The sequence below is a fragment of the Oncorhynchus tshawytscha genome, linkage group LG30 (genome assembly GCF_018296145.1).
Source record: "Oncorhynchus tshawytscha isolate Ot180627B linkage group LG30, Otsh_v2.0, whole genome shotgun sequence".
In the NCBI taxonomy this organism is placed as follows: domain Eukaryota; kingdom Metazoa; phylum Chordata; class Actinopteri; order Salmoniformes; family Salmonidae; genus Oncorhynchus; species Oncorhynchus tshawytscha.
In genome coordinates this window covers 4040855-4052686 of record NC_056458.1, presented here as the reverse complement: position 1 = coordinate 4052686, position 11832 = coordinate 4040855, and the positions used below count along the sequence as shown (strand labels likewise).

The following is an 11832-nucleotide window of genomic DNA, read 5'->3' as shown; positions in this document are numbered from 1 at the left end:
CTTGACAGTTCATCAGTTACTGCGCAATAGCGTACCATTGCCGAATTTGTACTGGATCGGATGATCGGAGGGCATGCAGGCTATAAAACAGTTGATATCCAATCATGCAACTTATTGAGGATATAAATAGCAGTTGCACATTGATCGGGAAACGGCACAACCGCTGATCATGACAACAGAAGCACATTCGGATGACGGACACAATGTATCACGCGGTTACCGATTTCTTGCTGTCGATGCCTCCACTGACTTAAATGGTGGCGCTGTCAGATCCGACCTTTCGTGAATTACACTGTAGGCTAATTCCGTGTTTTACTATTTTAAAGGCTATTGCAATAGGATACACTCACTCTTCAATCAAGAGCAACAATATAGCACCAGCATTTGTTTTATTTATGCATGGTTTATTCTACTGTAGAGTTACGTAATGCATGTTGTGTTACTAAATATGGCAACCTTTTGATATGACGACGCAATGTGCCTGCAAACACACATGTAGCGTTTTGCATGTGACTACAGCCTATACTGCCATAAGTGCACAGCATTTTAGTAACACACAGTTGTAATTACAGTTGTCATGCATTTACAAATCTAACTTGTGATTCTTGTCATGGCTAGATCTATTCAGGTTCATTTCAAATAACCAACCTAACCTAATTCGTCCAATCTTTCTTGAACATTTCTTAATACATTATTAATAAATATGCTCTTGAAATATGTAAACCTAAATGACTCATGAATGACTGTTCTCTGGCCCTCCACCCCTATAGGCATACAAAAGAAGACCCAAACTTAATCCTCCAGTCTGATGATATGAGAAGCCCTAGATGATGATGGAGATGCTCTGGTACATAAACTGGCTGTGCCTGATGGGTCTTTTCCTGGCCTCCCTACTCATCGTGTTGGCTTGGCTTGTCCAGTACTCCCTGGACGTACTACACCCGACGAGCCCCAAGTCACTCACCCAGGGCTGGGGTGCCACATCCAGGCTACTCCCACCTATCACCCTCTCCCAACGGACTCAGGCTGGGGGTGTGTGGGGCACCCTGCTCAAGCTCTGGCTCGGACGGGATCGAGGAGGAGCAGCGTCCGAGGCCGGGGTGAAGGGTCTGCTCACATCACTGTTCTCCTTCAAGTCTTTCCGGGAACATTGGCAGAGGGCTTGGGTCAAAGTTCTCAATGAACAAGCCTGCAGACATGGGGTAAGTTATTTTTGTTGTTGCTCCTAGCCGTTCTATGGCAAGATTGACTAATTCATTAGACGTGGAAGAAATCATGTCGATAAGAGCATTGAGCATCAAAACCCAATATATAATTAGCCTGTTACAGATTGCTTGTTTTGACATTAACTGTCAAGCAACACAGCAGCAGTTGCAATGTTGAAATCTGAAAACATTGTGCCATAATGTGTGTCTGTGTGCTGTAAGTATGTGTAGGCAGTGGTATCTCCATCATTCCAGGCAGCAGGCAGGGAGGCGGGCAGTGCTTCTCATTGTTGGGGTTTTGTGTGGGAGTTTGAGTGTCACGATAAGCAGGCGAGAGAGACCGGTTATTGTGTAACCGCACTGAATCAATCCACATGTGAGTGGTGAGACCATAGAGATGTGTTATAATATGTTCAACTTATCTCTGTGGGTGTGAGACAATCCCACAAAGCATGAACGTTCATCTGTGTCCCAAATGGCACCATATTCCCTACATGGTGCACTATTTTTGACCGGGGCCCATAGCGCTCAGGTCAAAAGTAGTGCACTATGTAGTGAATCGGGTGCCATTTGGAATGCCGACCATGTGTTATATAATCAATAACTATCCCTTTTCACCTGTATGGCAACAGAGATGGTGGTATCAAGGAAAGGGCTGAAATAAGCAGCCACTCTCTCTGATGAATGTATGCATTCAAATGGATGCCAATACACAATTTCTCTATCTTCTCTATTACTGGGTAATGCACATCCACTTTCAGTACAAAGTCCGAGCCTAGAAAACCCTTTAATTTCTCCCTGTCATGCTGCCAGTCACAAAGAGACAGTCTACCCCCTACTGTTGTAAGTCCTGTGTTTGCGGTGGACACAAGACTGTTAATGTACTCTTACTTTATTCAAACTCTATTTTTGATGTGCCTGTATCAAATCCCACTGCTCTGTCTACTGCCCTAGTGGGCACCTTCGACCACGATCTGTATGTGTGTGGGTGAGTGCATGTGCAAGAATGTGTGCGTGTTAAAGTTTAAAGCGGCTCAAACTACCACCAGTCAGCTCAAAATGTGTGTGCCGTGTGCGTGCGCATATGTACATGCGTCCATGCGCGTTTTTGTATGTGTATGTGTGTTAGTTTAAAGGTAGTCGAACTGCAACTCCCTAGGGTGAAAGGGGACACTGCTCAGAGCTCTCCTCTTGTTCTGACCTACAAAGGCTATTGTAGACCCAAAGATGGTACTGTACAAAGACCAGAGCGTCAACAAAACCCTGTAAGTCTAGTCCAGGAAGACAGAGGAAAATCCAGTTTGTGTGTTACGTCGATGCAGCCAACAATAACATCCTGGTGCAATTGATCAGATGCAATTATAATGTTGAGGCATGGTCCAACAGCATTCTTGTAGAATGTATCACTTCATATATTCCACACTGCTATATTCCTTCAACAAGCTCTGCAACTGAACTCTCTTTCTAATCAAAGAATGTCAAATGGGTGTTTTATAGAGAACAGAAGGCTTGTTAAGTTAAATGCTTTGCACACCGTTTCCACCCCTCTGCCTAGCGAATTAAATACTAGTGCTTGTTCAGCAACCCAGATATAGCCTCCCCGTTGTCAGGGGGTTAAGAACACAGTTACATCATTTTTTTGCTTACATTTCACAGCCAGTTTGCAAATAAATGCGCCAGGAGAAGACAAGGACAAGACCGCATCAGAAAAAAGCTGTTTACCCATGTGGTGTTTAATTTGTACTCTGGCTAACTGCCAAAGCTGATAGAGGCACCTAATGTTGCTATTTCCTCTGCGTTACGAAAAAACCCGCAATCAACTCTCATTGGTGTAATCTGTGTGGTATCTTGGATTAATTAGGCCAACAAGTATTTTGTGTGGGCAACTGGGCATCCCAAGTCTCTGGTAAATTTTACATCTGTGAGTAGGTTGGTTGTAGAAGGAATGTCATTGTATCCTTCACCGACTAAAGCCTTACATGTTGACCTCACACAATCATCCAATAACAGTGTTCACCCCCCTCATTTTGCTAGGCCCAACAACTGACTCTTACTCGACTTAATGGACTGTATGTATATTAACCTACATTTTAACCTATAACCTACTGTATTTGAAGGCAAAACACAGCTCCACAATGAACCTGTGGTGTTTAGTATGAGGTGGTCACATGCCTGTGTCTTAGTAAGAGGTCTATGGTTCCTCCTTACCAGCTCCCCTCATCTTCAAATACACCTGACCTGAAAAACCAGCGTGTGTTAGATAACCAAGGGTAGGGCTGTGGCGGTCATGCCATTTTGTCAGCCGGTGATTGTCAAGCAAATATCTGCTAGTCTCGCAGTAATTGATTAACATAAACACATTTAGCATCTCCTGTCTTCTATGCATAGCCTACAAGCCACTGATGCAGACCTTTGGAACATCTACATTTTAAAAAGTCAAATAAATCCATGTAATGTAGCCTATACCATCACAATAAATCCATCATTTATTTTAGACGGGTCTAAAGAAACATGATATTGAGAAAATGTAGTCTATTTCAGAAGAACAGAATAGCATACTCTGAGTTGTCCTTATGTTAGGCCCTGATCTGGCTATGCGACAGTGGGCTCAAATTACTGGCAATGTACAAAATATAAACCATATAATTATAGAGAAACTCAAAATACTAACATGTGAGAAATACTGTACTTTATTAATGTTTCAATGGAACCCACCAAAATTATTTATTGATTTTATTAAAATCAATGTCCTCCAAATCAAGGTTTCACAATTAATGGCATCCTTAAAGATTATTGTAAATAACAACTACCAAAATTAAATCAGGAATTAAATTCCACTTATTTAAGTTTATCTAAGTCTTAAGGAACTATATTGAGCTGTTACATCACTTCCTGTTTCACTAGTGTATAAAAACGAGGTAACACGCTGGCTAATATTAATAATATGCGTGTCAATCTCTCCTGGCTTAAAGTGGAGGAGAGATTGACTTCATCACTACTTTTATTTATGAGAGGTATTGACATGTTGAATGCACTGAGCTGTCTGTCTAAACTACTGGCACACAGCCATGACTACATGTAACTCTATTCCACATCAAGTAACTGACGCAATCAGTAAAATTTAGATTTTAAAAAACAGATTAAAAAAACACCTTATAGAACAGCGGGGACTGTGAAGCAACACAAACACAGACACATGCATACACACACACACACACACAATGACATACGCATTATACATACACATGGATTTAGTACTGTAGATATGTGGTAGTGGTGAAGTAGGGGCCTGAGGGCACACAGTGTGTTGTAGATATGTGGTAGTGGTGGAGTAGGGGCCTGAGGACACACAGTGTGTTATGAAATCTGTGAATGTATTGTAATGTTTTTAAAATTGTATAAACTGCCTTAATTTTGCTGGACCCCAGGAAAAGTATGTTAGGCCCTGATCTAATAGGGATCCATAATAAATACAAAATACAAATATCCCTTTGTCATCCAACACCATGAAGAAAACAAATGAACTGGCAGTTCAAAAGAGACACATGGTCATATACCTTTATTAATCTGGTAGTGGCTACAAGAATATCCACAAACAATTGAATATACCACTGAGCACTGTCAGGGCAATTATAAAAAAAATCAAAAGATACAGTTGAAAACCTCACGGGTAGAGGACTGAAAGGCATTTTGTCCACGAGGATAGGGAGGAGGATGGTGAGAGAAGCAACAAAATCCCCAAGAATCACTGTGAAATAATTGCAGGCCTTGGTGGCATCTTGGGGTCACCAGGTTTCAAAAAGCACCATCAGATGCCACCTCCACAACCACAGGCTATTTGGAAGGGTTGCCAGAAGAAAGCCCTTTCTGACCCCAAGACACAGACGCAAGCGCTTGGAGTTTGCCAGACGTCATTTCAATTATGACTAGAAGAAGGTGCTCTCCAAAATTGAACGTTTTGGTCAGATACAGCATTGGAATGTTTGGCATTGAAACAGATGCATACAAGGAGAGGCATCTCATACCCACGGTGAAATATGGTGTTGGGTCAGTGATGTTTTGGGGCTGTTTTAATTCCAGAGGTCCATGGGCACTGGTTAAGATTAATGGCATAATGAATTCCACCAAGTATCAGGCAATTTTGGCTGACAATCAGGTTGCCTCTGCCAGAAGGCTGTGACTTGGCCGTAGGTGGACTTTCCAACAAGACAATGACTCAAAACATACCTCAAGATCCACACAGAAATGATTTTGTTGTCACAGAACCAATGTTCTGCCATAGCCATCATAGTCGCCGGACTTCAATCGAATCCTAAACCTGTGGGCTGACTTGAAGAGGGCAGTTGATAAGCGCAAACCCAAGAATGTGAAGGATCTTGAAAGGATCTGCATAGAGGAATGATCCAAAATCCCTCCAAATGTGTTCCTTAACCTTGTCAAACATTAAACCTGACTCCATGCCGTTATCCTTGCCAGAGGTGGTTGCACTAAGTACCAAATGAGGAGTGCCAATAATTATGAAACCTTGATTATCCTTATCCAATTCCAAGACGCATATTGAAGATATTGGAAGAACTGTCCACATTTACTGTAATTTCTGGACTATTAAGCGCACCTGAATATAAACTGCACCAACTGATTTTTAAAAAAAAAAGTATTTTGTACATAAATAAGCCGCACATGTCTATAAGCCGCAGGTGCCTACCGGTACATTGAAACAAATTAACTTTACACAGCCTTTAAACGAAACACGGCTTGTAACAAAAATAAATAGGCTTTAACGAAATACGGCTTGTAACAAAAATTAAACCGTAAGCCTTCCAATAGAGTCATTGGTCACTATCTTCCTCCTCCTGTGCACTGAAACCACTGAAGTCATCTCCTTCGGTGTCTGAGTTGAATAGCCTCAGAATTGCTTCATCCGATGTTGGATCGTTTTCATTGTCGCTCTCGTCACTTTCATCCGGAGGCAAATTCCCAGCTGAACTGCCCTCAACAACACGCAGCAGTCCAGCCTTTCGAAACCCGTTGATGATAGTGGATTTTTTGACAATGCTCCACGCTGTCAGGACCCACTGGCAGACTTGACCATAAGTGGCTCTTTGCATGCGGCCCGTTTTAGTGAAGGATTTCTCCTCACTTGTCATCCAAGCCTCCCACTCAACACAGAGCGCCACCTTAAATGCACGATTTACACTGATGTCCAGTGGCTGCAAATACTTTGTTGTGCCCCCAGGAATCACAGCTGGAATTGAGTTTGTCCTCTTGATGGCTTCTTTCACAGAATCTGTTATGTGGGCCCTCATGCTGTCCAACACGAGCAATGCCTTGTTCTTGTGAAAGAATCCTCCTGGTCGCTTGCCGTAACACTCCGTATGCCCTTCATGCATTAGGCCTTCCGTCATCCATCCTTTCTTGTTGACTTTCATAACAATTCCTCTCAAATTTTTCTTTTGGCATCGTCATGCGTTTTAAATATCAACATCGGTGGAAGCTTTTCTCCCGATACGGTGCAGCTCAGAACACAGGTGAAGTGCGTTTTTTTTTCATGCCCAGTTTTCAGCGTGACGGATGATTCGCCTTTCCTGTTGACAGTCCGAGTGAGAGGCAGGTCAAACGTCAGAGGAACCTCATCCATATTTATGATGTCGTGCGGGCTGATGGAATGCTCCTCTATCTTTGCATCAGTAAATTTGCGGAAGTTTGAAAACTTTTTCCTCGTAGTCGGGAGGGAGCTGCTGACACAGACTCGTCCGTACCCTGATGGACAGGCCCTTACGTCTCATAAATCTTAGACACCACGATGGTCCACCTCAAATCCTCAAACTTCATTGCGGTGGCGATTGTTTTGGCTTTCAGTCGGATCTGCACAGTTGAAACACCTTGGCCGTCTGCTCTCTGTGTGTTGACCCAGTCTTCAAGCTCATTTTCTAGTTCGGGCCATCTGTTTTTCTTCCCTCTGAAAGCTTTTGTTGTCTTTTTGCACCGAGTCAGTTCCTCACGCTGCTGTTTCCAACGTCTTATCATTGACTCATTAAGGCCAAGCTCCCGTGCAACAGCTCTATTTCCTTTTCCAACAGCCAGATCGATCGCATTCAACTTGAAAGCTGCATCATATGCATTTCTCCGTGTCTTTGCCATGATGAGGGTGACAAGACAAAATGACTACCGTAATCAGAATGATGAAGTTTGAGCGTGCTCGATTTACGTCACATTATGTGACGGTGCTCAGTTTTTTTGGCGGCATGAATCTTGTGAAAGCGGGAAAAATCCATAAATTAGCCGCGTCATTGTATAAACTGCGAGGTTCGAAGCGTGGGAAAATAGTAGCGGCTTATAGTCCGGAAATTACGGTACTTTTTGTCAGCCAAGAAGATGAGTAGGCCTAACAAACAGCAAAAGCACTAGTTTATGTCAATCTACTATCCCCCATAGTACAAAAGTTGACCTATTCTGTGGGACAAATAAATATTCCAAACATAGTCCGGGACTGTTGTGGGATGCGATAGATCCCAAATTAATACAACACTAGCATTAAAAAAAACAATTTTAAGCAATGAGCCTGACTCAACAGGTGAGAACGTTTAGCTTAAAATGTTCATAAACTATTAGGCTATTTCTTCACATTATAAGCGCAGCAATGTGCACACAGGAGTAGGCTATAAGTGCGAATGTCCCAGGGATGCAAACTGCCTTTCGGCAAAAATTTGTTTTGAATCCAAAATAGGCTGGATGCCACTTTCTATCTTTCTCACTTTTTCAATACAGTGGATAAAAAGGGGTATGCCAGGTGTACTCTCTGCCTGAAAGAGATAAATTATTCCAACAAAGGGTATCATGCTCTGTTGGCACATTGTAGAACAGATTCCACAGGCAAAAAGTGTACAATATAATAATGTGCATGTTTGCCCAAAGATATTGCTTTTGTTGTTTTGAACTTGACAGTAACATGTGAGTCTTGGGGGATTATTGCATTTTTTTTCTCGGTGAACTTTATTTTTGCACACATGTAGCCTTGTGCACTTGATCGATGTCTACCATAGAGGCCACCTATAATAGAGCACAAATAGAATGCCTGTTTGTTTCATTCTATTTCTACTTAAGATGTTTTTTTCCGAAGTGAAATATTTAGATGTGTGTGTTAGAGGTCGACCGATTATGATTTTTCAACACCGATACCGATTTATTGGGGGACCAAAAAAGCCGATGCCGATTTAAAAAAAATATATATATATATATATATATATATATATACACACACACACAGAGTGGGGCAAAAAAAGTATTTAGTCAGCCACCAATTGTGCAAGTTCTCCCACTTAAAAAGATGATAGAGGCCTGTAATTTTCATCATAGGTACACTTCAACTATGACAGACAAAATGAGAAAAAAAAATCCAGAAAATCACATTGTAGGATTTTTTATGAATTTATTTGCAAATGATGGTGGAAAATAAGTATTTGGTCAATAACAAAAGTTTATCTCTACTTTGTTATATACCCTTTGTTGGGTATGACAGAAGTCAAACATTTTCTGTAAGTCTTCACAAGATTTTCACACACTGTTGCTGGTATTTTGGCCCATTCCTCCATGCAGATCTCCTCTATAGCAGTGATGTTTTGGGGCTGTTGCTGGGCAACACGGACTTTCAACTCCCTCCAAAGATTTTCTATGGGGTTGAGATCTGGAGGCTGGCTAGGCCACTCCAGGACCTTGAAATGCTGCTTACGAAGCCACTCATTCGTTGCCCAGGCGGTGTGTTTGGGATCTTTGTCATGCTGAAAGACCCAGCCACGTTTCATCTTCAATGCCCTTGCTGATGGAAGGAGGTTTTCACTCAAAATCTCACGATACATGGCCCATTCATTCTTTCCTTTACACGGATCAGTCGTCCTGGTCCCTTTGCAGAAAAACAGCCCCAAAGCATGATGTTTCCACCACCATGCTTCACAGTAGGTATGGTGTTCTTTGGATGCAACTCAGCATTCTTTGTCCTCCAAACACGACGAGTTGAGTTTACCAAAAAGTTATATCGAGGGAGATTATCAGTGGTCTTGTATGTCTTCCATTTCCTAATAATTGCTCCCACAGTTGATTTCTTCAAACCAAGCTGCTTAGCTATTGCAGATTCAGTCTTCCCAGCCTGGTGCAGGTCTACAATTTTGTTTCTGGTGTCCTTTGACAGCTCTTTGGTCTTGCCCAGAGTGGAGTTTGGAGTGTGACTGTTTGAGGTTGTGGACAGGTGTCTTTTATACTGGTAAGTTCAAACAGGTGCCATTAATACAGGTAACGAGTGGAGGACAGAGGAGCCTCTTAAAGAAGAAGTTACAGGTCTGTGAGAGGCAGAAATCTTGCTTGTTTATAGGTGACCAAATACTTATTTTCCACCATAATTTGCAAATAAATTCATTAAAAATCCTACAATGTGATTTTCTGGAAAAAAAATGCCTCATTTTGTCTGTCATAGTTGAAGTGTACCTATGATGAAAATTACAGGCCTCTCATCTTTTTAAGGGGGAGAACTTGCACAATTGGTGGCTGACTAAATACTTTTTTGCCCCACTGTGTGTGTGTGTGTGTGTGTGTGTGTGTATATTTATTTATTTATTTATTTATTTATTTATTTATTTGTAATAATGACAATTACAACAATACTGAATTAACACTTATTTTAACTTAATATAATACATCAATAAAATCAATTTAGCCTCAAGTAGATAATGAAACATCTTCAATTTGGTTTAAATAATGCAAAAACAAAGTGTTGGAGAAGAACGTAAAAGTGCAATATGTGCTATGTAAGAAAGCTAACGTTTCAGTTCCTTGCTCAGAACATGAGAACATATGATGCTGGTGGTTCCTTTTATCATGAGTCTTCAATATTCCCAGGTAAGAAGTTTTAGGTTGTAGTTATTATAGGACTATTTCCCTCTATACCATTTGTATTTCATTAACCTTTGACTATTGGATGTTCTTATTGGCACTTTAGTATTGCCAGTATAACAGTATAGCCTCCGTCCCTCTCCTCGCTCCTCCCTGGGCTCGAACCAGCAACACAATGACAACAGCTACCACATCGAAGCAGCGTTACCCATGCAGAGCAAGGGGAACAACCACTCCAAGGCTCAGAGCGAGTGAAGTTTGAAACGCTATTAGCGCGCGCTAACTAGCCAGCTATTTCACTTCGGTCACACCAGCCTCATCTCGGGAGTTGATAGGTTTGAAGTCATAAACCGCGCAATGCTTGACTCACAACGAAGAGCTGCTGACAAAACACACGAAAGTGCTGTTTGAATGAATGTTTACGTGCCTGCTTCTACCTACCACCGCTCAGTCAGATACTTAGATACTTGTATGCTCAGTCAGATTATATGCAACACAGGACACGCTAGATAATATCTAGTAATATCATCAACCATGTGTAGTTAACTAGTGATTATGATTGTTTTTTATAAGATAAGTTTAATGCTAGCTAGCTACTTACCTTGGCTTACTGCATTTGCGTAACAGGCAGTCTCCTTGTGGAGTGCAACGAGAAAGAGGCAGGTCGTTATTGCGTTGAACTAGTTAACTGTAAGGTTGCGAGATTGGATCCCCCGAGCTGACAAGGTGAAAATCTGTCTTTCTGCCCCTGAACGAGGCAGTTAACCCACCGTTCCTAAAATAAGAATGTGTTCTTAACTGACTTGCCTAGCTAAATAAAGATTAAATAAAGGTGTAAAAAAAAAAATTGGCGTCCAAAAATACAGATTTCCGATTGTTATGAAAACTTGCCCTAATTCGGCCATTCCGATTAATCGGTCAACCTCTAGTGTGTGTGGTCACAAGCGTTCTATTATAAAGGCTGTCATGGCTACCTGCAATATTAGTGTATTGTTTTTTTCTCAAGATCTCCGAAGTACATGTCTAAATCAATCACGCAGAGTTACAGCGGTACAGCACCGATTACACGGAGTACCAGGAAGTTAGCAGGTTTGGTAGGCTACTAATGACCATCAGCAGCATCAGAGCTTGGAGAAGCCTAATTACCATGACTAAACGCTCACATGGAATTTGACTGCCTTCATGACTCGTGGCGGTAAAATGGTCACCGTAACAGCCTTAACCAAGGGGCGAGCCATGTCACCGTCATCAAGCTCTCCGCTCCTCACACACAGGCACCTGCCAGGCATGTTGCCCTGGACACTCGGTAACAGATACCTTGGCAACAGTCCCAAACCATGGTGTCTGTGACTCACGTTCACACTGACCTGTGCACTGTCACGATTATGTTTCTGCATCAGGCAAAATATACAGGAGGAATAGAGGCATCAGTGTCATTACATGGTCGTTACGTCGGGATGGAGAAACCTGAGTAATTTTATTACATTATCCTAAAGTGCTGCTCTGGCACCATCCACTGATGTTGTTATAGAATACTTGCTGTGCTATCAAGACATGGCTATTCAAGTTTAAAATTACCACTACCATATCCTACACAGCATCATCAGATATGTGATAATCCACTAAAGGCTATATTTTGTAATAGAAATTAGAAAAGTTGTATCTTACTCATAAATAAGTATGTCATGTCTGTCTTTGTCTTCTGATACACTTAAATCCTTACACTCTAGGCATACAGTATGTC

General features: G+C 41.7%; 1 protein-coding gene across 1 annotated transcript in view; it reads left to right on the top strand.

Annotated features, from left to right (window-relative positions):
- c2cd2l (c2cd2 like) overlaps window positions 1–11832 on the top strand; it is a 36438-nt gene continuing 24606 nt past the window's right edge. The window contains 2 exon segments of the mRNA XM_042309131.1: window positions 1–294; window positions 771–1202. Of these exon segments, the coding sequence (XP_042165065.1) occupies window positions 828–1202 (375 nt within the window). The 5' untranslated portion in view covers window positions 1–294; window positions 771–827.